This window comes from Drosophila subobscura, chromosome E (assembly GCF_008121235.1).
Source record: "Drosophila subobscura isolate 14011-0131.10 chromosome E, UCBerk_Dsub_1.0, whole genome shotgun sequence".
In the NCBI taxonomy this organism is placed as follows: Eukaryota; Metazoa; Arthropoda; class Insecta; order Diptera; family Drosophilidae; genus Drosophila; species Drosophila subobscura.
In genome coordinates this window covers 15,432,557-15,453,374 of record NC_048531.1, presented here as the reverse complement: position 1 = coordinate 15,453,374, position 20,818 = coordinate 15,432,557, and the positions used below count along the sequence as shown (strand labels likewise).

General features: G+C 47.9%; 3 protein-coding genes and 1 long non-coding RNA gene across 5 annotated transcripts in view; 1 reads left to right on the top strand and 3 right to left on the bottom strand.

Moving 5' to 3' along the window:
- LOC117892466 overlaps positions 1-8,623 on the bottom strand; it is a 36,500-nt gene extending 27,877 nt beyond the window's left edge. Inside the window, exon 1 of the mRNA XM_034798718.1 lies at positions 7,641-8,623. The gene's annotated coding sequence lies outside the window, so the exon portion shown is untranslated. The remainder of the gene's footprint in view (positions 1-7,640) is intronic.
- LOC117892464 (vacuolar protein sorting-associated protein 51 homolog) lies at positions 930-18,491 on the top strand. The gene is made up of 8 exons (XM_034798714.1): positions 930-937; positions 12,432-12,437; positions 15,847-15,943; positions 16,006-16,757; positions 16,822-17,458; positions 17,514-18,038; positions 18,091-18,203; positions 18,264-18,491. Exons 3-8 carry the CDS (start codon positions 15,863-15,865, stop codon positions 18,370-18,372), a joined length of 2,217 nt encoding a protein of 738 aa, XP_034654605.1. The 5' UTR covers positions 930-937; positions 12,432-12,437; positions 15,847-15,862; the 3' UTR covers positions 18,373-18,491.
- LOC117892472 lies at positions 14,778-15,080 on the bottom strand. Its single transcript, XR_004648725.1, has 2 exons — positions 14,982-15,080; positions 14,778-14,925 (listed from the first exon to the last, which is right to left on the bottom strand). It is a non-coding gene; the product is annotated as an uncharacterized LOC117892472 (long non-coding RNA).
- LOC117892465 (transcription factor grauzone) lies at positions 18,407-20,746 on the bottom strand. Of its 2 annotated transcripts, XM_034798717.1 has the most exons (5): positions 20,556-20,746; positions 19,949-20,501; positions 19,570-19,918; positions 19,291-19,485; positions 18,407-19,237 (listed from the first exon to the last, which is right to left on the bottom strand). In XM_034798717.1, exons 1-5 carry the CDS (start codon positions 20,670-20,672, stop codon positions 18,523-18,525), a joined length of 1,929 nt encoding a protein of 642 aa, XP_034654608.1. In that variant the 5' UTR covers positions 20,673-20,746; the 3' UTR covers positions 18,407-18,522. The 2 variants fall into 2 exon arrangements, with proteins under 2 accessions (XP_034654608.1, XP_034654607.1); XM_034798716.1 differs by having other exon boundaries at positions 19,570-20,501.
- Between the last annotated feature and the right edge of the window lie 72 nt (positions 20,747-20,818).

The window sequence follows — 20,818 nt, the reverse complement described above, 5'->3', positions numbered from 1 at the left end:
GATGCGCGTAAATCTTGACATACTTTCACCGCTAGATGAGCAGCTGCTGCAAAGGCAGGTGGAAGGCGGTGGCACTCACACATGCCACCAAGACCTTTATTAGCCATGCCTTACCCTACCCTCTAGCCTGTAGTGGGCACGGACAGCCGTCCGTTTGTCTGCAAAGTGGACTACTCCTTTGGTGCAGCTGCAACCTCACACACTCACACTTAAGTATCTGGCCACAGACTGGCCAGGCGCATGCAAATCTTCTCCTCAAGTGGGAGCCAGATAATCCTCATCAGCCGCATCATCATCATCAAATCCAAACTTCAGTGAGACACCAGAGGAGCACTCGGCCCCATGGCTAGAAGATATTTCTTCAACTTTCCTGCACAACACACAACCATGAGCACAGAGATACACACTGCTGGATAGCAGATACTTTCACTCACACACATGCAGTTATTCACTTGTGTGACGGAAGCAGCTGCCAGCCAGCGTAGTTCCCAGTTCTGCCCCATGCACCGTGCACACTCTTCACGCAGCCTTCAAGTGCATTTCACTGGATCTGGCTCTCCATCCCGTGTCGGATGCTGCTCGTATAAGCTCTTCCTTATTATAAATATCAGCTGAAATAGAGTAAAATGCTCTTCCCGCCTGCATGTCGCACCTGTCAGCGGCAGGCCCTAGCGTTCTTTTTTTATAGCAACGTAAAAGTTCTTTCCACAGCAAAGCACAGCACAGCAACGGCCATGGCAGCGATGAAATATATGTTCACGTTGTAAAAAACATCCCAGAGAATCGATGACTTAAAACGTTCATCCCTTGTACACTCACTTTTTCCCTGCTCCTGCGAGGGGCTGACGTATACTTAATGCGCCGTAATGCTGCCGCAACTGGTGCACTTTCCCATGCCCCCTGCCTGTGCGTTGTCACTTGACTGAAATTTAATTGTGTTCAGGCCGAGATAGAACTAATACGTAGCCATATCATAATGGATCGTTGCTCCACATTAGGCCCCGAATTGTGTGCCCTCGATTGATATCCCCTCAACAACTCATTGAAGTGGATTGTTTTTTGGGTTACTTGTGGGGATGGCAGCGGCAATTACCTAATGAATCGATTGACTAGCCTTCTCCTACAACATCTACAGAAGCCCCAGCGCAGTCTAGACAGCATAAATTTACTTATTTATATCGGGATTGTTGTGGAAAGGCGGAGAGGTGGGTGCTAAATTACTGATTCATCTTGAGGCATTGTCTTGGGTAATTTATGTCATTTACGAGCATTTGCCGCTTATCAAAGTCACAATAAATTAAAACTGAAATGATCTTTCCACCCACCACTGCCCTGCTCTTTCCCTTCTGCCTCTACCCGCACCTCCACCCACTCCTCCACCCATCCCCTCCTGTCAGGCAAAGCCAATTACGCTTATTACATAATTCAGCAGCAGCAGCGGCGGCGGCAGAACCAGCGGGGCATCCATGTACCCATCTATGAGGCAAAGCAGCTGCCCACGCATCCAACAGATGAGAGAAATATACAAAAAATGGAAAAGGTAGCAAGAGAGAGACAGAAGGGCAGAGCAGGAAAGACGTGTAACGAGGGACGGGGAGAGCGATAGCTTGGCAGCAAAACCACGTGGAGAAGGCAAAGGTGGTGTGGTTAAGGAGAGAGAGAGGGGGAAGGCAGGGGAGAGCTCCCATCATAAAGGAAAGTCAAGTCAAACAATTAAGAAGAGCCCGTCGATGGACTAAAAGCCTTAACAGTCCTGTCCCGCACCCCCAGCCTTAGCCACTGGCCGCTCCCAGCCACTGCCAGGCTGGGTCCAGTCCATAGACCTCTTCCCACTCTCTCTCAATTCTGGGCACAAAAATGTGTCTGTTGCCCCGAAATTCAGGTTTCATTAGAAGAAGGAAATGTGTGTGGGTGTGCAGAGGAGCTCGCACGGAAGGAAGATAGCAGAGGAGCCTGCTATCCAGCTGACAACATAATGCGAATGTCGAAACAATATTTTCCATGTCTGCTAATGTGTTGGATCCGGGCTACACGGATACGCGCACATACATACAGTATATGTGCGTGCCACAAGGAGTGAAAGAGAGAGAGAGAGAGAGAGAGCAAGAGACAGGGAGAGACTGTGGCGAGACAGTGGAATCCTATTAAGAAGTTTTCTATCGCAAATTAAAATCTAAATACGCAAACAAAATGATGGTGACGTCTGCGCCACGGGTTGGCCACGGTGTAACGGCAGCCAAAAAGAAAGCACAACTACACTGCGAGAAAATACAATGAAAAATATGCAAACATGTGTGGGGGAAATGCTAACTAATTGCTGGGAATAAGGAGGAAAAAACGTGGATAAATTATTTGAAATTAAAATTAGTTGGATACGACTTTTATCCCCTTTTAGCCAAAGCAAAGCCAAGCATTTCTCGCCGTGCATCTAGCAAAGACACCAAGAAAATAAGTATTAGCCAGCGTAAAGGTATTCACGAGACCCCAGACAACATCCTTGCCTCCTTTCTGCTTTCTCTAATCCCGAGCCACGCCTCGTATTTCCCTTTTTATTTGTGTGCTTACAGTTTGAATTATAAGCTAGCGAAAATTTAATAAATGCTGCTCCCCCGTGCACCATGGGCAGAGACGAAATGGGCCAGCCGAGTCTCTGCCGCCCACTGTCTGCCACACACCCACCGCAGCAACAACGAAATAAAAAAAGGAAAAGCAAAAGACAAAGACACACTATGACAATGTCAAAGAGTTTGGTGCACGCAACGGGGGCGTGGCCACCGGCCACCTGCGACAGCAGCAACAACAACAGTTGTTCGGGAAAAAGTTCTGGCCTGGCAAATGGCAAAACTTTTCCCCAGCGTTGCCCCCCCGTCCGACCGACCAATCTCTGGCTCGCCCTTCTGTTATTTTGTTTTGTCCTTGCAACAACTTTAAGCCTTTATTAAATTGTGTGTCCAAAGTCAACAGCGTCAACAGAGGCAACAACAATGGCGGAAACAGACACAAAAACAGAAACAGGCGGCAGAAAGAATGGCAGAGCCAGAGGCAGAGACAGAAGTGACAGGCAACCAGAATTGACAGCAAAACAAACGATTGTCATTGTCAAGTGTGTGCGTCAACCTTTGAACCCGTCCCAGGGCCTACTATTTCTGTGTCGAAGAAACCCCACTTCCTAGTCCCCAACCCTGTTGAAAATAGATGTCAAGCAGTTTTCCCTACAGTCAGTCGCAACCCGTAGACCCCTCTTTAGTCGGTTGGTTTAAATTGAATTGTTAATTCGGTACAAAAACCTTTTCCCTTTTCGCCTTTACCGCCCTCCCACTCTCTCTTTCTCTCTCTGTGTCCCTTTATTCGATTCACTCTGTGTGTGTGTGTCTCTGCCGCCCTTCTGTCTATCTCTGTGTTTCCCTTTCTTTGATTCCCATCAATGCGATTTCCGTTGAGGGGCGGGGCCCAACCCTCTCTGTTCAAGGGGGTAAAAATATATATTTATGTTAAACCCTTTTTGTGGCAGCTTTTGTTTTTTGTTGCCTTTGTTGCGTTATGCAAACATTCGACTGCCTGTGACAATGCCGCAGGAAGCATCCACCATCCCCACAGCCTACCGTTTCCCCTTTCCCCCTCCAGTATAGTCCATTGTCGATGAGAGATACACCATACACCTGCACTAGATGTTGGCTAAAGTGCCTGTCCTGTTTGGTTGTGGCAGTCAATGCCATTATCTTTTTGTTCTCCCGATATTTGCATATTCCGCACGGCCAAAGTCCAGCTCCCGCTCCCGCTCCCGCTCCCGTTCCCGTGCGCACTCCACATCCGAGTCCGGCAACAGTTTTAACTCCAACAATCCGCATTGTTTACCTTCCGCTGCTCGATTCAGCAGACTATCTCCAACCGTGCCCTTCCTCCCACCTTGTCTTCGCTCAATTGTTGCCGGAGCATAAATCAAGCGCAAAGCACAAATATTTTTCAAGTGACAACAAATATATAATGACGGAGCTCCTGAATGGATGATGGTGCCTGAAACTGTGGCTCTTTGTTGACTTTAGCAGCGGACACATTGCCACCGCAGCCCCATCGCTTCCTGGTTAAGATTCTACGACTGCTGCAGTCGGGATACTCTAACTGGCAACCGGGCCTTATCGCTAATAAGATCTAATATAGGATGGAAAGTTAGGGAACCAAATCAAAATTCTGGAAGCTTTCATTGTCTCTGTTGAGCTCAACTTTATAGCTAGATTTCTAGTGATTCTTTATGTGTAACTTCTTCTCATAAATTTCTGGCACAGAGCATCTGATCTTCGGCTTCCCCGTTGGATTTCCGGCCAGTGTGTAGTGCTCCACTTTCCGACATTGCGACGCTGCGGCTTGCGCTTTGCTGATTTCGTTTTGATTACGGCAAATTGTTTTTAGTTGCCTCCGCCTTGTGGGTCCTCCATTCTGCTCTGCTCCTTTCGTTGGCTTTCGTTTCGTTTCGTTTTGTTTCCTTTCCTTTCCGTTTTGTGATTTGTTTTGTGGCCAAGTTTATATTGCGGCATTTGTGCAGTTTCCGCGACTCCGTTGATTTGCATTTATAGCTGCGGTAATCACGGGTCAAGTCCCAAATTAGATTTACCCAAACTCCAACTTCCAGTATCCACTCCATACTGTACTCCGCTCCCCCCAGGCCTGACCTTAACTCAAATGTACACAAGCATTGACAAATAAGTCCGCAGCAAAATGGGAATTGCGTGCGGGCGGGACCACTGGACCGCATTAATTATTGACGAATGCCTTTCTATTTGTTGTGTCATTTCGGTAACTTAATGCAATATGAATGGCTACCAAATATTCACTACGCAGGAGGGTTCATCCATCAAGGGGGGTAACATTAGCCAGAGCAAAAGAGAGCAAACTTTGTTACCAATTTAGTTTGGTTTTTCGACCCGCGTTAATGCATTTTTCCGGCATTCCTTCGTTTTTGGTTCTATTTTTGGTTTGCGCTCTTTTCCAGCCAAAGGCGTTAATTAACAAGTTTTCCGATGCACAACTTTTTAATGAAATTAATGTCCCCGCGGGGCAGGGGAAGTGTAGAGTGCAACTTCAACTTCAACTCCAGACCGCAGACATATACATTTAGCACTGAGACGCTTCTAATGAGCACAGTGCCGCGTACAAGTGGGACGGGGAATAGAACTCTTCCGATTTGGCAGTTCTGGTAGAGCCACCACCAGCCCATTAGTATCTGGGCGTGGCCCTAACGGCGATCAACTCTGGATAACGTTAATAATGCGTAACGGCTCTGCATTTATGTCATGTTATGTTTGCTCCAAGGCCAAGCCACCAGCCACGGCCAGGCTAACACGCACACGCATACGCACACATGCCACGCCACTCCCGAAGGCGCCACACATGAATCGAGTTTGGCCGCGTTTCGATTAAACAAACCTCCTCAAATATGCAATGACATTGGGGCAAAGGCAAGAGAAAGGTTGCTGCTGCTGGTGTGTTTGGCTTAGGGGGGGAGCTGTCAGGAAGCGGGGTACTGCATACACAATGAATTATTGCAGTCAGCAGGACATTCGTTATCCCTTGTGCAGCACACAAAGCGTGACTCTCTGAAAGGATATTAGCCAGTGGGATATACCACTCCCCGATTGCATTCAGGCTCAAGGCAAAACCAAAGCAATGTCAGGAGCACAGACAAGTACAGTCACCATAAAACAGATTTACAATTCTACAGATTAATGCGGCAGAACCTTTAAAAGTACATCCAGATAGCGAGAGCTGGCTTGAAGAAAAGTATAAATAAATATGTATGTATGTGCTGCCCTCAATGGCATTCTGTTCAAATCAATCGATTGATGAATGATTCGTGCCATTGAAGGTACAGTCAGGACAAGATAGCTTCGAACTGCTGATGCATCTAGTTGCACAACCTTGCCGCCTCAATGGAGCAGTACGACTACTTAATTAGGCGCTAGAGACTGAAGCAAGGCAGGTTAAAAGATTGCATAAGCCTGGCTGAGCTGCAAATATATATGAGGAAATGGAGTTTCGGCTGCTGACAGATGTTTTTTCTGTCACTGTTGAGAATGTCAACGCGACGCATTCAACATGCCCGGCACCAAACTGACGCTCAAGGATATGCAAACATGCATCCAGTAGACACACACAACTCTCACACACCCGTGTGCGTGTGTATCTGCACACGTATGCAGTTGCTTGCGTAACGTAAAAATAGCCTTGAACTGCAGCCGTGCGCTTTCAATGGATTTGCATGCCACCCACACACCCACCCCGACCATCGTGGTGGAACTCGCTCACTCCCTCGCTCGCTTGCTCGCTCCCAAACGGCGCTCAAGGTCACGCGATGCCTACGTCCCCACAAAAGGGGACGACAGTGGCGAGGTTGTCTCTCCCGCACAGCCATTACGTAAAGCTCCTCTCGTGGCAAATGTCATCCCAGATCCTTCTAATTGCCACTTGAGCTGCAGCAACTGTGAGAGAGCCACTGCTCCAAAGCTATGTACCACAATTGCATTAGTGGACAGAAAATCTCATCGAAAGTTGGGTCCTCTTCATGCAACATGCAAACAATGTAATATAGAGAAAATGAGAGAGAGAAAAAGAGAGAGAGAGAGAGGAAACAAAAGGAAAATGAAACGCGAACAACGAAATTCGAGTTGAAATCGAGTCGAAAACGGTCAGCGGCAGGCGGCAGGCGGCTAGAGGGTCGCTCTTAGCGTTGGACGGGCTAGCGGGATTCGTGGGAAATCTGGTAATAGCTGCTAATATCATTAATTCCCATTTTCCATGATTTGGAAGTTGGGGAAATCTGAATGAGAGACCCTAATGAATATTTATATTTATTTATTTGCTTTCGCAATGGCTTTGAGCTCCGGCTAGGGCTGTGGCAGCCCTCGCTAGACGTGAAAACGTGCAACTGGCGCTGGCGCTGGCCATTTAATGTCCCTTCCGCTGACTCCTGCTCTCATCCCACTCTGTTGGCTAGCTCTCCATTCTGGCTTATTCCTGGCATATCCTTGCCATTTGGTTATGCTGGCAGCTCTTTCATTTTGCTCTTTTCTCTGCCATCGCCATCGCCTGCGTCTCCATCTCCGCCTTCTTCGACATCGTCATCGTGTGCAAGTTGGCCATAAAAATGGAGTAACATTTATGACCCACATCAGGCGGCTCACACACACACAAACAGAGAGAAGGGAAGAGGGTGAAGACGGAGACCTCTGTGTGGATGAGCATTAGGGAGCCCAGGGGCATGGCCAAGGGTTGGTGGGGTGTCTAGGGGGGGGCCGCCTGCAAGCGCAACATTCACAGGGATATTTTATTTTACTGCTATTCCATTTGGCAATCCTCGCTCTCCCCTCAGCTCTCTCTCTCCCCTTCTGCTCTGCTGTCCTTTTGTTACTGCTCCTTTCGGCATTTCGATATTTACTTTTCGACTCGCAACGCGTATCCTTGAGCAGGTTGATTCCACCTCCTCTTCGGTTGTTCACGAACTATTTCGCTGCACTTTCCACCCACTCTCCCCACACTATCTACAGCTCACGAACCCTTTCATGTCGAACAAAAAAACCGTTTTCAAGGTTAAATATGCGTATCAGATTTTTCGCCATTGCCTTTGCAAGGATTTCCGGTACACTTACCCTTTGTTCTGTCTGCCGTTGAGCCTTTGAGTGTGCCGCCTACTGCCGTTGCACACATGTCCATCAGCACATGTCGTTGCCTCCTCAAGATGCAGCTGGTGTTGCACCTCCTCCTCCTCCACCACCACCTGAAAACCCCTTGAATGGGCTACCGCTGCCTCGCACACTGACCCACTTTGCTTTGTTTTGCGTGTTTATCTTTGCTCAGGTGGCCGTTGCTGCTCCTGCTGCTGATGCTGGCGCTGTATCGTTGGCGGCTGCAGTTGCCGCCTTTCCTTGCTCTGCCTGGCGCTGTTGTTGTTTGTGTTTTTAGTATGACCGACTTTTGGAAACAGCCAAAGAAGCACGCACACACAGTCTCACTTACTCACTCGCTCGCACAGAGGACTTGGCACAGTGACCAGGCCATCAGGCATCAGCAGCAGCAGTGGAATTCACTCAAAGAATTTAGTTCTCTCCGCTGGAAAGTAGGCAATGCAAAATTTACGAGGATTTCTGTTGCTCCTTCGCTCCTTCTCTTTTGGCTTGCCAATTCCGTTACTTTCACTTTGTTAGGCTTTTGCCGTTTGTCCGTGTGCGTCGGTGTGTGGTTGTGTTTGTATTGGAGACACACGTGTGCGTTTGGTGTGCGTGTGTATCTGTGCGTCGTCGTCAGTTTACGTTTAGCGGCATTGATTTTTCCTCTAAAGAAAACTCCACTTTAATTTCGCCTCAAATTTGATTCGATTTGATTTTTATATTCGTTTTACTTTCGCCCGATTGCCTATGCACCGATTCACGTGGATTTTGAAGCACTTTTCGATTCGTTTTGCTTTGGTTCGAGTTTTGCGCGCGCGTGCTCCAACATTTTTGCCCGCTCGATTTGTGTACAGGTGTGTATGTGCGCGTATATGTTTGTTTGTGTGTTTCTGTAGCAATGTAATATATAAGAGAACAGCTCGGCAGCGAAGAATCTCCGGCAGGCGCAACGTACGTCCGCTCGCCACGAAACTTCACACAATTCTGAAGGCAGCAAAGAGCTGCCACACGGTTATTTTCGGTAGTAACTCTCGAGCGCCGCTCTCTGATGCAAGCACAAACTGTGTGCTCACTGCTCTCGCAATTCCTTACTCTCCTCTCGTTTTTCAAACAACAAGCGGCGCCAGAATGTCTACGCATAAATAATACGCACGCTAAAGCTAAGGGCCAAAGAAGAGTGGTGGCAGGGAGGAGGAACTGAAACTCTCATCTCAATGCAAAGTAAACTTCAGCAGGTAGGTGTTGGGTGAAAGAGACACCAGACAAATGATGGTCCACAACGACCATGGAAAGTACCTTGCGTAAAGTCTTGAAGTCATTGTTGATTGATAAGTAGAGTAGAGTAAGAAAACCGACAGAGTTGGTAAATATTATTTATTAAATAAAATTTATTTTAATTAAATTAAACTTGTAATCTTTCTCTAATTCTGTTACTTTCAGTCGGATATGCCCTGCATCTCCTGCACAAGCATACGTCATCATAACGGTAAACAAAACTTGCATGTGAGAAATTCCCATAGAGTCCATGGAGCTTTGGCGCGTTGTTGTTGCTGCTGGAACATGCGCAGTGTTTCATTGGCACTCTCTCTCTCTCTATCTCCCTCACGCACTCTCTCTTTGGTTACTGCGCAGCTTCGCTGATTGCTCTTACCTTTCCTCTCCGCTGTCGTGGCTGGCTACTCTTGCATTCGAAGCACGTGAATTTTTGTGTTTACTTTTTAATTTTCTTCTAGTTCTCAGTCTCTGCTGCCGTCGCTGCTGCTGTTGCTGCTGCTGCTGCTGCTGCTGCTCTTCGCCTCCCCCGTTATGCCCTTTGTTGTTCTTTATCGCATGTGGGCTTTTGTTTTCCTTTTCGGTTTCTTCGACTGTTTTGTTTTGTTTCATTCATACCATGCTGCTGCGGGGTTAGTGGTGGGGGCAAACTATGCAAACTACTTCCCTTTTGCGATCGACACTGGGATTGCAGTATGTGTGCTTCTGGGCTAGCATCCACATTCATATGTATAAATGCGTGTGTTTGGTTGTGTGCTTGTGTGTCAGAGAGAGATTTGTATGGAAATTGGCGCAAAATATGCCCCAAAACCCAGTTCAAGTCCCCAGTCGGTTATAGTGTGCTGCGGTGCCTTTTATGCTGCATTCAAATTCACAGAGAACCTTCATACCATACATATGCTAGCGGAGCAAACCAAGCGCATTCCGGCTTCCACTTTTGTCAGCATTCCTTACTGAAACGACTCACCAAACGGCAGATCAAACTTTCCCCTCAGCAAACAGCACACACTGAAGTGAATCGGGACGATGGAACAGCTGAAATTTCAAATTTGTGTTGGTTATGGGTTTTTGCATGTTTGTTTGGTAACTGTTAAATCATGCATGCTGATTGTCGTATGGCCTCGAGAATGCCATAAGCATGGCTGCAGCCATCATGTTCGATTTCGTGCATATTTGTTGCTTAGTTTCGTATTGCTGGCATGTCCAAAAATGAGAAGAACGGCCAGCGGAAGCGATGCAAATGATGTCCGACTGCATGGCCATTGATATTCAGCATTTCTCTGTGCTCCGTACCGTTCCGTTCTGGTCGCTCCCTTTAACAGTTCCCTTTTGGCCTGGTCAAAATCAACAGCAGACACAGCAGCAACAACAATAGCAATTTTGATTTTGCACAAACGGAATGCAGAGTCAACAAGATGTGTGGGGGAAACACAGAAATACAGAAACGGTAATTCTCAATGCCCCAATGTCTCCTCTGACAGTAGACCAAAACTAGGAGCATTTCCATGAGTAATTGCCCCCGTGCATGCTCTGCTGTCTGTGATCCAGCCCACTCCTCCTGTCCATTCCCAAAAGCACTATCCACCTACCCCACTATCATCATCAGCTGTGTTTGTTGTCAGTTTCGGTGGGGATTTTCATTTAGCCAGACTGAACCCCAAGCCCAGGGACAAGCAGCACCGCGCAGGTAAGCTGTTGATATCGTGTGTCGTGGATGTGCACGCAGCTCTTCTGGTTTCTGCTGTCCAAAGTGTCCATGCCAGACACATCTGGTAGCTGTTTAGGTATGCAAATGTGTGCATAAGCGGCAGACTATGGATGCATCTGCATTGCACTTTGAAGCTGGACACCACAGAAGCTCAATCCACTTACACACAAAACGAGAGAGAGTAACTTTTTGCAGCAATGTCAAAGAAAGTTCAATTTCTATGGCAGCGTAAGAGGATTAAAATTGTAAATCAGGTCGAGTCGCCAGATGGCCATAAACTGCAACACTGAATAAGCAAAAAATGTGTTAAAAAGAGAGTGCCACCCAAAGAAAGATACGTAGGACCTGTCATGTGCAAAAGGGAGAAAATATACTATGCATATGCATGTATGTATGTACATGTGACGCACTTTAAGCCATCAATTTCAGTTGCCTGTTTAGATTATTTCTGCCAACAATACAGGACTGGCTGGCTGACAGATTCCCATACTCGCATCGAACCGAAAAAAAAGCTTAATCACCAATGGCTGTTCTAAATTTAGCCACAAATATGCTGATTATTGGACCATAAGCTCTTCCATTTTCATTTCCAGCTGCGATTTTCGTTTGTCAGTTGTTATTTGTCTGCGGTTTCGATTGATGGCCAAACCGCAGATTGTACATAATAAACTCATTTAAGTACATTTTGGGGAGGGGTAACTCTAATTGCAATATGCGATTGCAAATTTATTATCTGATTATTTACTAATCTGCGACCTAAACCCCAAAGTGAGGTCGAATACAATCGAAATTGGCAGAAATAATCGGATTTATGGCTAGAAACGCGAACAATATTTTTGGCACGTGAAAAATACCCCAATTTGAGAGAATATTATCGAAATTATGGGATCACAGCTAACTATTATACATAGCTCTCGCAAATAGCTGGCATTCCACCAAATCTAACCAAAATATTCAAAAATTGTACCCGAATTTCTCCAAAGAATACTCAAAGCGCACAGCACGTAATCGGGATACTTTTAGCTCTGCCTCCATGAATGGGGGAACCATCCACTCACATTTCACTTCGTGCTTTCTCTCGGGACGAAATTAATGTCAATTTTTATGCTTGATTTACGGCAACGCATTTGTTCTTGAGAGATCCGCTCTTGGTCTGGCTTCATTTGAATTCAATTGCTGGCCAAAATGGCAGAGCAGAGCAGAGCAGAGCAGAGCGGAGCGCTGATTTTGTCGTTGGAAGTGTCGGTCGGGGCAGGTCGAGAGTGGCACGTGACCCGGTAACCTCAAAGGAGCAGCAGCCCAAAGATACAGCAGCCAAAGGGCAATAAAAAATTGACAACGCCAACGCCAACAGACAGCAAAGAAATGGATGGAGCTTGGTGGATGGGAATGGGGTATGGCAGCCTCATTTTACATTTTAAAGAAGAGATGCACGAGGGTGGGGCTGGGGCTGTAAAAGCCACTCTGAGTTGTAGCTGTCCATCAGTTGACACGGCACCAAAGGATGTGGCATACACCAAGTGCACTGCCACTGGCATCTTTGAGCTGCATTTGCATCGTTACCCGCCAATCCGCACGCTCTCCTCAGCTCCGCTCCACTCCGCTCCGTAAAAACACCTGCGGCCAGCACTTTGGCGTCATTAAAGCACCCCCTGGCGGCTGGAAGCCACAACACACACAGGCAGCTCGGCTCGTGGAATGACAGGGGGGTGGGGAGAGGGGGCGGCAGCAGAAGCAGTAGGAGGAAAGCGTCAGGAATTTGGGCTGAAAGGCCGGAAGCTTTTTGCGTGCAGATTTATGGCATGCCTCAAACCAATGTTCAGCGGGGAATACGACGAGTACATAAAGAGCTATGCCATATACAGACATGCATATCCGAGAGTACTCTTCGCTTTATTTTCTGCATGGTTTTTATATTTGCAAATGCACTTAAATTGCATTTTGCTTTGGCATGTGATAAAACTGTCGGCATTTGACAATATTATCACCGAATTTAAAGTACTCCAAAAAAGCGTGAATCAGTTTTTAATCCGCTTAACAAGCGAGTTAGGGGTAAATTATTGTTCGTGAAAACTCTGCAGTAAAAATTTCTCATCTGATTGAACAGAATTAATCTATATGCAAAACAATTTTAAAGAAAAAGCTATCTAATTGACAGTTTTAATGGTGAGTTGGATCTGGGACAGACGCACAATTACAGTGAATAAATAGTTATTAAATTCCAGCAACTACGACAGCCAGATTTAGTTTAAACATAGTTTTGAATTAAGTTTAAATAATTTAATTTAAACATAATAGAACTTATGCCCTGAATGCTCGGTTACTTAAAGAGAGATGGAAGATGTGGGTTGTATATAAAACTGTTTATTTGGTTGCTATGCACATTTGTTGTTTCTATTAGCAACTTTAAAGTTCCACAATATCAGTGTATGTGTGCACTTATATAAGGGTTTGGGATCCGATAAGGTAGCGCGTATTCTCAGTAATCTTTAGACTATTTGTAATGGCCGCTGCTTATCCCAATTTTGTAAAAAGGAAAACTTTGTTTCTAGTGGCATTCAAGCAGCGAGTCAAATCGTGCATATGCCACTTTGGTTGCTGTTCTCCTTTTGAGAGTCCTGCCGCCCGCTTTGACCCAACTTGGCTTACAGTTATGTGTGTTATGGGCTCTCCACTTGTTTGCCTTTCATTTGCCGTCCACTCACGCAGCCTCACTTGACGGCCACTTGGCAGTAATCGCTGACAGCCAAAAGCAACTCCACTCCAACGCTCCATGCCGGCAGCCTCTTGGCCATCCAATGCCGTGCACATAATCCGTTTAAAATGAGAGCTGGCCTGGCTGTGCTCTAGTTTACGGTGCTCCTGTCTTCCGAGTGCACTGAAATTAATTTAACGACTTGGCGCACTTCAAAACTGCACAAACACAAGGAGCGAAGAGGGTGCTGGAGGAGGGGCCCGCTGTTCCTGTTGCGCGCGCAGTGCACGGGAGGGGGAAAGGCAGATGGACGACGAGGACAATGCTAACTTGACCTTGACACGTTCGACGTTTCACGCCTGTACGTCTGTCCATCTCCGTGGCCTCTGTGTTTTACATATTCTCATTTTTTCTGTGACTTTCTCCGGGCCTTACGTAAATTCAATTTTCAGTTTGATGAAAGCAAAGTTGCGGCTACACGTGTGTTTGGATTAGGGTATCCTTGGGCCTGCAGGTATGCAGTGACGTTCTTCGAATGGAGGAGGGCAGCAGCGTGTGATTTGCACAATCTGCACACAACTTGAAATTAAATTCCGGACGAGATGGGACCGAGAGAGCCTGTGCTCCAACTTTTTTTCCGAAAGGTCAAAATGTTAATGTATTTGAAATGAGCCAAAAGCAGCCGCAAAAGGTGTAGGAGGTGGTGCTGAGGGAGGGTCTGGTCTCCGGTAGGAAAGTCTCGGAAACTCTGATGCGAGAGATACAGCACAGAAACTTTCTCCGCACCGCCTGTCTGCCCGCCAGCCAGGAATGGAAGTGGCAAAACTTGTCCATGTTCATTCAACTTGACACGGCCGCCAGCGGGCAGACCTTCTTCCTCCACCCGAAGCATGTAAAAAAGAGAAAGTCAATGAAAGAAAGTAAGGCTTGGCTACCTTTGGAAAGCAAAGCCTTGGATACCCTTGCAGTTGGATTGATTCCTGGGCAGCTACCATAAAAATGTAATAACAATCAAATTCTTAGCCCGTGGCTGCCATAACTAAAGTTCTCCATCGACTTGTGTATGTAAGCTGTATCCCAAAAGCTTCAAGTACCCTTACATAGGGTATGGGTATGCCAATCTGTCTGCAAGTGTCTGCGGAGCCTCTTACAAGTGGCCGAAGGACGCAGTTGCGATGCCCAACGCCTAGCCAGGGGCACGGAATGTCTAATGTGATTTGCCACACGCTTACATACTTATGCATGTATGTACATCAGACTAGCAGCCGCCACGGCACAGGTTCGCTTGTTTTTTTCTTCTAAGAGGGAGAAGCTTTTGGCCCTCCCTAAACACCAAACGAAAACTTCATGAAGGTTCCATGTTTCAACTTTCAGCTTCAAGAACAAAATTCTCTTCGGGGGATATCTTCGATTGATGTTAAATATGTTAAACAAAAAGCGAAAATCTGTGTCAAAAAGTTTAGTTCCACGTTTTCACTTTATTCAAGGGAGAATCCACTCTGGTTGGAGACACATATTCGAATCCGCATATGGTGATTAGCCCTGATTGGGATCCAAAATGCACAGCATTGTCACGGGATCTGTCACACAATCTGCAAGTTTGTTCATTAATTATAATTATTATCCGACGTAGACATGGATTACCCACCCCCAGCCACAGCCACGGCCCAGACAGCCAGCATCAGTGTCAGAGCAGACAGTAGAGAAATGTCCATGTTGTGCAAGCTGTGAATTATTTTTGCTTCGTCGTTGAGATTCCACAACAAGTGATCTGTTCTTATCAGTAGAATAATCAAAATATTTCCAGTTGCCTCAGAAAAATTAAACTGAAAGCTCGAACTGAACGCTCGACTTAGCAGAGAGATTGGAATCGAACTGAGAATCGAGCGCAACGTACATACAGAGTATGTAATATTTAAATAGCTGCTACTCTAGATCTCCCAAGTGACTTTATTTGTTGTGAATTTTAAATTTAATTCTCGCGCCGACAGCATGCAGTGCTAGTCAACACTTTTTCTAATGTCCCTCGAGGATTTTCTCTCTTTTCGGTGGGGAATTTTCTCTCTCTTTTGAAAGGATATTCCCCTCTCGCAACATGGGAATTTTCCTCGTAATTTTCCTCAAAGAAATTGTGCAGATTATGGATATCGAGAATGTATCTAGATCGATATATAAGTATGTATGTATATACATAGATAACATTAGCATTAGCATAGCATTAGAAGTTGCGAAAACTAGCCAATCGTGTGGAGAATTGTTTCATAAATCGGGTAAAATTATGGTTTTAACTTGAAGACTCCTAACTAGCTAGTAATATCAAAAAGAACATCAAAATCGATGAAAATGATTTCAGATTTGCGATATACTTACAGTATAATTAAAAAATGCAAGAATATATTTCGGTATATTTCCGAGGGTCTGTTGGTATATTTGATCGATAATTCCGCGGTCACACTGCACACTTAAATAAATAATATTAATAAAAACAATAAAATAAGAGAAAGGAATCTAAATTTGTGCAGTGGCACAATGGGTGAGAGCAACGCCAGTCCATTTGACATGGACAGTTCCAGTTTCGATGCGGAAAAGTATCTGGAGAGGCTCCTGAAGGTGAGCAATCTGGTGGGCGAACAGGTTGAACCACTACAATAACTTTATCTTTTATCTTTTAGGACTGTTCACTGAGACAAATCATGGACACGGAGGCGGCTGTGGTGAAGGACACCCAGACACTGCACTCGGACATGCAGACGCTGGTGTATGAGAACTACAACAAGTTCATCTCTGCCACGGACACGATACGTAAAATGAAGGATGACTTCAAGCAGATGGAGTCGGACGTGAACCTTCTGATGACAAAGATGCAGTCAATCACCACGTTCAGCGAGCAGATCACGGGCACGCTGCAGGGCACTCGCTCCCAGCTGTGCCGGCTGTCCGAGAAGCACTCGCTGCTGAAGCGTCTCCAGTTCCTCTCCACACTGCCAGCCAAGCTGAAGGGCCTGATCGAGGAGCAGAACTACGCCCAGGCGGTGCAGGACTATCTGCACGCACAGAAGGTGTTTGCCCAGTACGGCAGACAGCCCTCCTTCGATGGCATCCAAAAGGACTGCGATGCCATTATGGCGGATCTGAAGGAGACGTTGCGCCAGGACTTTCAGCGTGCCGGCAACACGGCCCAGTCCCTGACGGAGATCGGGGAACTGCTCCTGCAGCTGGACGAGAAAACTTCCGACCTGGCCAGCGAGATGCTCACCTGTGCCGGCAAGCGCCTGCACGAACAGATAGTCATGCTGCAGGACCAAACGGAGCGCGATATGCTGGAGTTCGTGGACATGGGCATCGATGGCTTCCTTAACGACCTGGCACTGGTGGTCACCTCCTACTTTGACATGTTCGTAGCGAAGCACTACGAGAATGAGCGGTAAATCGATCCTTTAAACTTCCACTGCTCCGAACTTAATCATTTGTGTTCGATCCACCCACAGCGACGACTTCCAGGAAAACGCTCTGCTCGAGCTGAATATCTTCCTCAACCAAAACATTGACAAGTATTTGACGCTAGTTCAGGATCGCGTCGAATCGGATATTGGCTATGGTGACACCCAGGTCATGCTGCGGGCCCTGGACCGACTGCATCGCCGTCTCCAAGCCATGCGCAACATCTGCCGAGGTCTGGAGGTGCAGCGCAACACGGTGGACATCATAATTGGTGCCGCCCACCAGCTGTGCGACGCCCACGCCAAAAACCTGAAGGACCACTTCGCCGATAGCCTGAGTGCGGTGCGCCTCTCTTTGGTATCGGCAAAGAGCGATGCGGCCACCGGTCTGAACCTGTCGGATCTCATCAGCAACCTGTACGTGGCCATGGTGGAGAAGATCAAGGGTGTGCTCCAGGACTTGCTTATCTTCCTGCGCACCGATTGGTCCTTCAACATCAAGGCCGAGCACAAGGGCGCCCTGTGTGTGGAGGGCATTCGGGAGAACCTTCTAATTGGCTTCCTGCGGCACATCTCCAAGGTGATGTGCGGCTTCGGCGATGCTTCCAGCTCCAGTCCACCGAATCTGCTGCTAGTGCTGTCCAAGACCTGCCTTGAACTGGAGCAGCAGGGTGTCCACATACTGGTAAGCAGCCCAAAAGCTATTCCTTGGATTCCTAACTCCGTTCTCCGCTTTGCAGATTGCTCTGGTAGATGACCTCTACGAAATCGACTCGGAGAATAGTGCGACCCTCACACACGAGACTGAGATCTGTGCGGAGATGCGGGAGACGGCCCAGGCCCTCCTTGACGCCTATGTACGCCTCCAAGGCGCAAACATCTCCCAGATGCTGCGCAAGAGCGTCGAGACGCGCGACTGGCTCAACTGCCTCGAGCCGCGTTCCGTGCGGGCTGTGATGAAGCGTGTGGTGGAGGAGCTGGGCAGCATCGAGACGGTGGTGGCCAGCCTGTACGAGGGAACGGGGAATCCCACAGGCTTTCGCACAACGGCCAGCAGCGACTCCAGCCGCAAGACCTACTTCAGCAACTTCACAGCCTCGAAGCCGCAGTATCGTTCCAATTGGTCTAACTACACGCCCTCGCAGCTGGAGTCCAGCTATGTGTCGAACATACATCGCCTGTTCTCGGAGCGTGTGGACATCTTCACATCGGTGGAGTTCACCAAGGCTTCCATTGTGATGGGCATCATCAAGATTGGCCTTAAAGTGAGTGCTTCCGTTCGGGCTTTGCAGCTTTTAATCGATGAATCCCTTGCAGACGCTGCTGGAGTGCGTGCGCCTGAGGACGTTCAGCAAGTACGGACTGCAGCAGATCCAAGTGGATGCCCACTACCTGCAGATGAACCTCTGGCGCTTCGTCAGCGATGAGAAGTGAGTATCGTCCCCATCAGTTACAGATCATCAATCTACTCTCTATCTCTCTATTGACAGCCTGGTGAACTTTTTGCTAGATGAACTCCTCGGCTCGGCCGTTCAACGCTGCCTGGAATCGGTGCTGATGGAGCCAAATGCTGTGGAAATCATTTGCGAGCGCGGTTAGTACCAGTTGTGTTTCCCCAGGTTTATCGACAACATTCCATTTCAAATCTCCGTCTATTTTGTTACTCGCTGCTAGCCTAAGGATCTTACAAATAAATCTACTATACAGAATTCCAACAGGCAGACGAAGAGATCGGATCAGATCGATCTTTCACTCTGCCGCTTGCGGACTAAGGCACAGAGTGAACTCAATGCCCTCGGCCTTGAGATCCTCCTCGGTGGCGGTCAGCAGAATGTTGTGCGTTTCGCTCTCGCCCTCGTCCCCTTCCGCTGAGATTGTGATGATGTGGGTCCCAGGCCCAGTCCCAGTACCAGGTCCATCTTCGCTGGTGGCCATTCGGCTCTCGGTGCGTGCCTTGCGCGCCTCCTCGAACTCCTTGGGATGAGCCTTCTTGCGATGTGTGTGCTTGTTGGCATTCGAGTTGAATGTCTTGGGGCAGTGGGGACACTTGTAGAGGACCTCCCCCGTATGCATGGCCATGTGCTCCTTGAGGGTGATGGCCTTCTTGAAGGCCTTGTTGCACACACTGCACTCGTGCTTGCGATCCGCCAAATGCACATATCGCTGGTGGCTCAGCATGGCGCTCCGATTGGGCGACACCTTGCCACACACCTTGCACGTTCGCACCTCCTCCGAGGAGCCCTTGTGCCGACGCACATGCTTCTTCAGGCTATGCCTGTTCTTGTGCCACGATCCACAGATGTCACACTGCACCTTCGGCTCCGACGCACCACCAGAGTGCTCCAGCTGATGCCGCTTAAAAGCCGCTCGTCCGCGTATCACCTGAGCACAGATGTCGCACATTATGCCATAGTTGCTGTGCACCATTTTCACGTGTGTACTGAGCAGAGAGTCATTGGGAAACCTGTAAAGATTTACCAATTAGTTCAGGGACAACCGAGTGCGCTGACAACCAACCTTCTGTCACAGATACCACACGGTATGGTGCGCTCCTTGTGGATGATGCGATGCTGCTCCAGCAAATACTGCTTCGTGTAGCGCTTGGGACACTGCTCGCACATGAAGACCTTCACATCGTCCGGCTGGTGCTTCAGCAGCTCGTGATTCCGCAGGCACTGCTTGTCCGCAAAAGTCTTGTCGCACTCGGTGCACCTGCAAATAAGATTCCATGTTAATGCGGATCCTCCTTTGGGTGAGAGAAATGTCAGATTGGCTGGCCTCCACTTTACCACTCACTTGAACTTCTCGGGATCCAAGTGTCGGTCAATGTGGTCCGTGAGTGCGGAGCGCTTGTAGAACTTCTTGTGGCAGCAGACGGCATAGCCCTTGCGATGGTGCACCTGCAGCATGTGCTTGCAGAGGAGCAGGAAGGTCGCGTGGCCTTGGTGGCAGATGTCGCAGGTGAGACGCATGTGGCCAGCGATCTTCTGGTCGATGTCCAGCATGGACTTCTTGTAGTCCACGTAACGCTTGGTTTTCATTGAATGTTCCTCGGATTTGCGACTTCGCATTCGTCGCTTGGCGACGCCAGCTGAAGGACTCACAGGTTTCGGCTCGCTCACTGTGACTGCTAGAGATTCCGGATTCGGAGATTCGGCTGCCAAGAATTCTGGATCGGTTTCTAAGAGCTCCAATTTTGCTGCTAGATGGGATTTTATTCTGGCCGTTGAGCGTGTTTCCCGACGTTCTTCTCGGGACACAATCAGTGGGACCATCTTGAGATCCACCTCCTCCTGCATCTCTGCAAGAGTTGCCTGCGGGTCATCAGTTGTGTCCTGCGGACACAGTACCTGGTTAAGGAACTGCTCATTGCTGAAGGAGGCGTCACTGTCGCAGTCCTGATGACCCACGTCCAGTTCCTGTTGGAAGAGCAGCTCCTCCGCACCATCAGACAGCTGATGTGGCTTCTCCGGCTCTTCAAGCAGCTGGCTGAGCGTTTCCTTCTCATCGGGCAACTGGTGCGGCTCCTCTGGCTCATCAGGAAGCTGGTTTGGCTCCTCCTGGCACTCTGTCTGCCCGCTGTTGGCCTTTTCACCCACATTCAGGGAGAAGCGCTCGGTGAGCAGTCGGTGCGCCTTCTCCACGGCCACAAAGAACTCGTGGAATTGGCTCACTTGGTTCCAGCAGCCCACACAAATCACCGTCGATATGGGATCATCGTTCTTTGGCTGCAATTATTGACAATTAATTCAATTCAAATTCTGTCCCTGAATGAAACGCACCTCGAACCAAAAGTATTTGCCCATCACAGTGGCCACGTTCAGGGTGAGGCCGATGCTCTCGAATATCTGAATGGTGTCCGTGTCGCTGACGCTGTTTAGGCACAATCGGCAAATCATCCTTTCAGCTTAATTCAGCTTAATTAATTCAAAAATTAATTCTCCAATTTATTTGTTTGTTGAATTTTTTGTAGTCAGTGTGACCGCGGAATTCTCGATCAAATATACCGCATGATCATTAAAAATATACCGAAATATACCTTCTT

Excerpts from the sequence above, each read along its gene's own strand:
- LOC117892464 (XM_034798714.1), top strand. The coding sequence starts at position 15,863 with ATGGGTGAGAGCAACGCCAGTCCATTTGACATGGACAGTTCCAGTTTC. Across the intron at positions 16,758-16,821 it reads AAGCACTACGAGAATGAGCG|CGACGACTTCCAGGAAAACG; the intron begins GTAAATCGATCC and ends ATCCACCCACAG. Across the intron at positions 18,204-18,263 it reads CGCTTCGTCAGCGATGAGAA|CCTGGTGAACTTTTTGCTAG; the intron begins GTGAGTATCGTC and ends CTCTATTGACAG.
- LOC117892465 (XM_034798716.1), bottom strand. The coding sequence starts at position 20,672 with ATGATTTGCCGATTGTGCCTAAACAGCGTCAGCGACACGGACACCATT. Across the intron at positions 20,502-20,555 it reads GCAAATACTTTTGGTTCGAG|CCAAAGAACGATGATCCCAT; the intron begins GTGCGTTTCATT and ends CAATAATTGCAG. Across the intron at positions 19,238-19,290 it reads TGTGGTATCTGTGACAGAAG|GTTTCCCAATGACTCTCTGC; the intron begins GTTGGTTGTCAG and ends AAATCTTTACAG.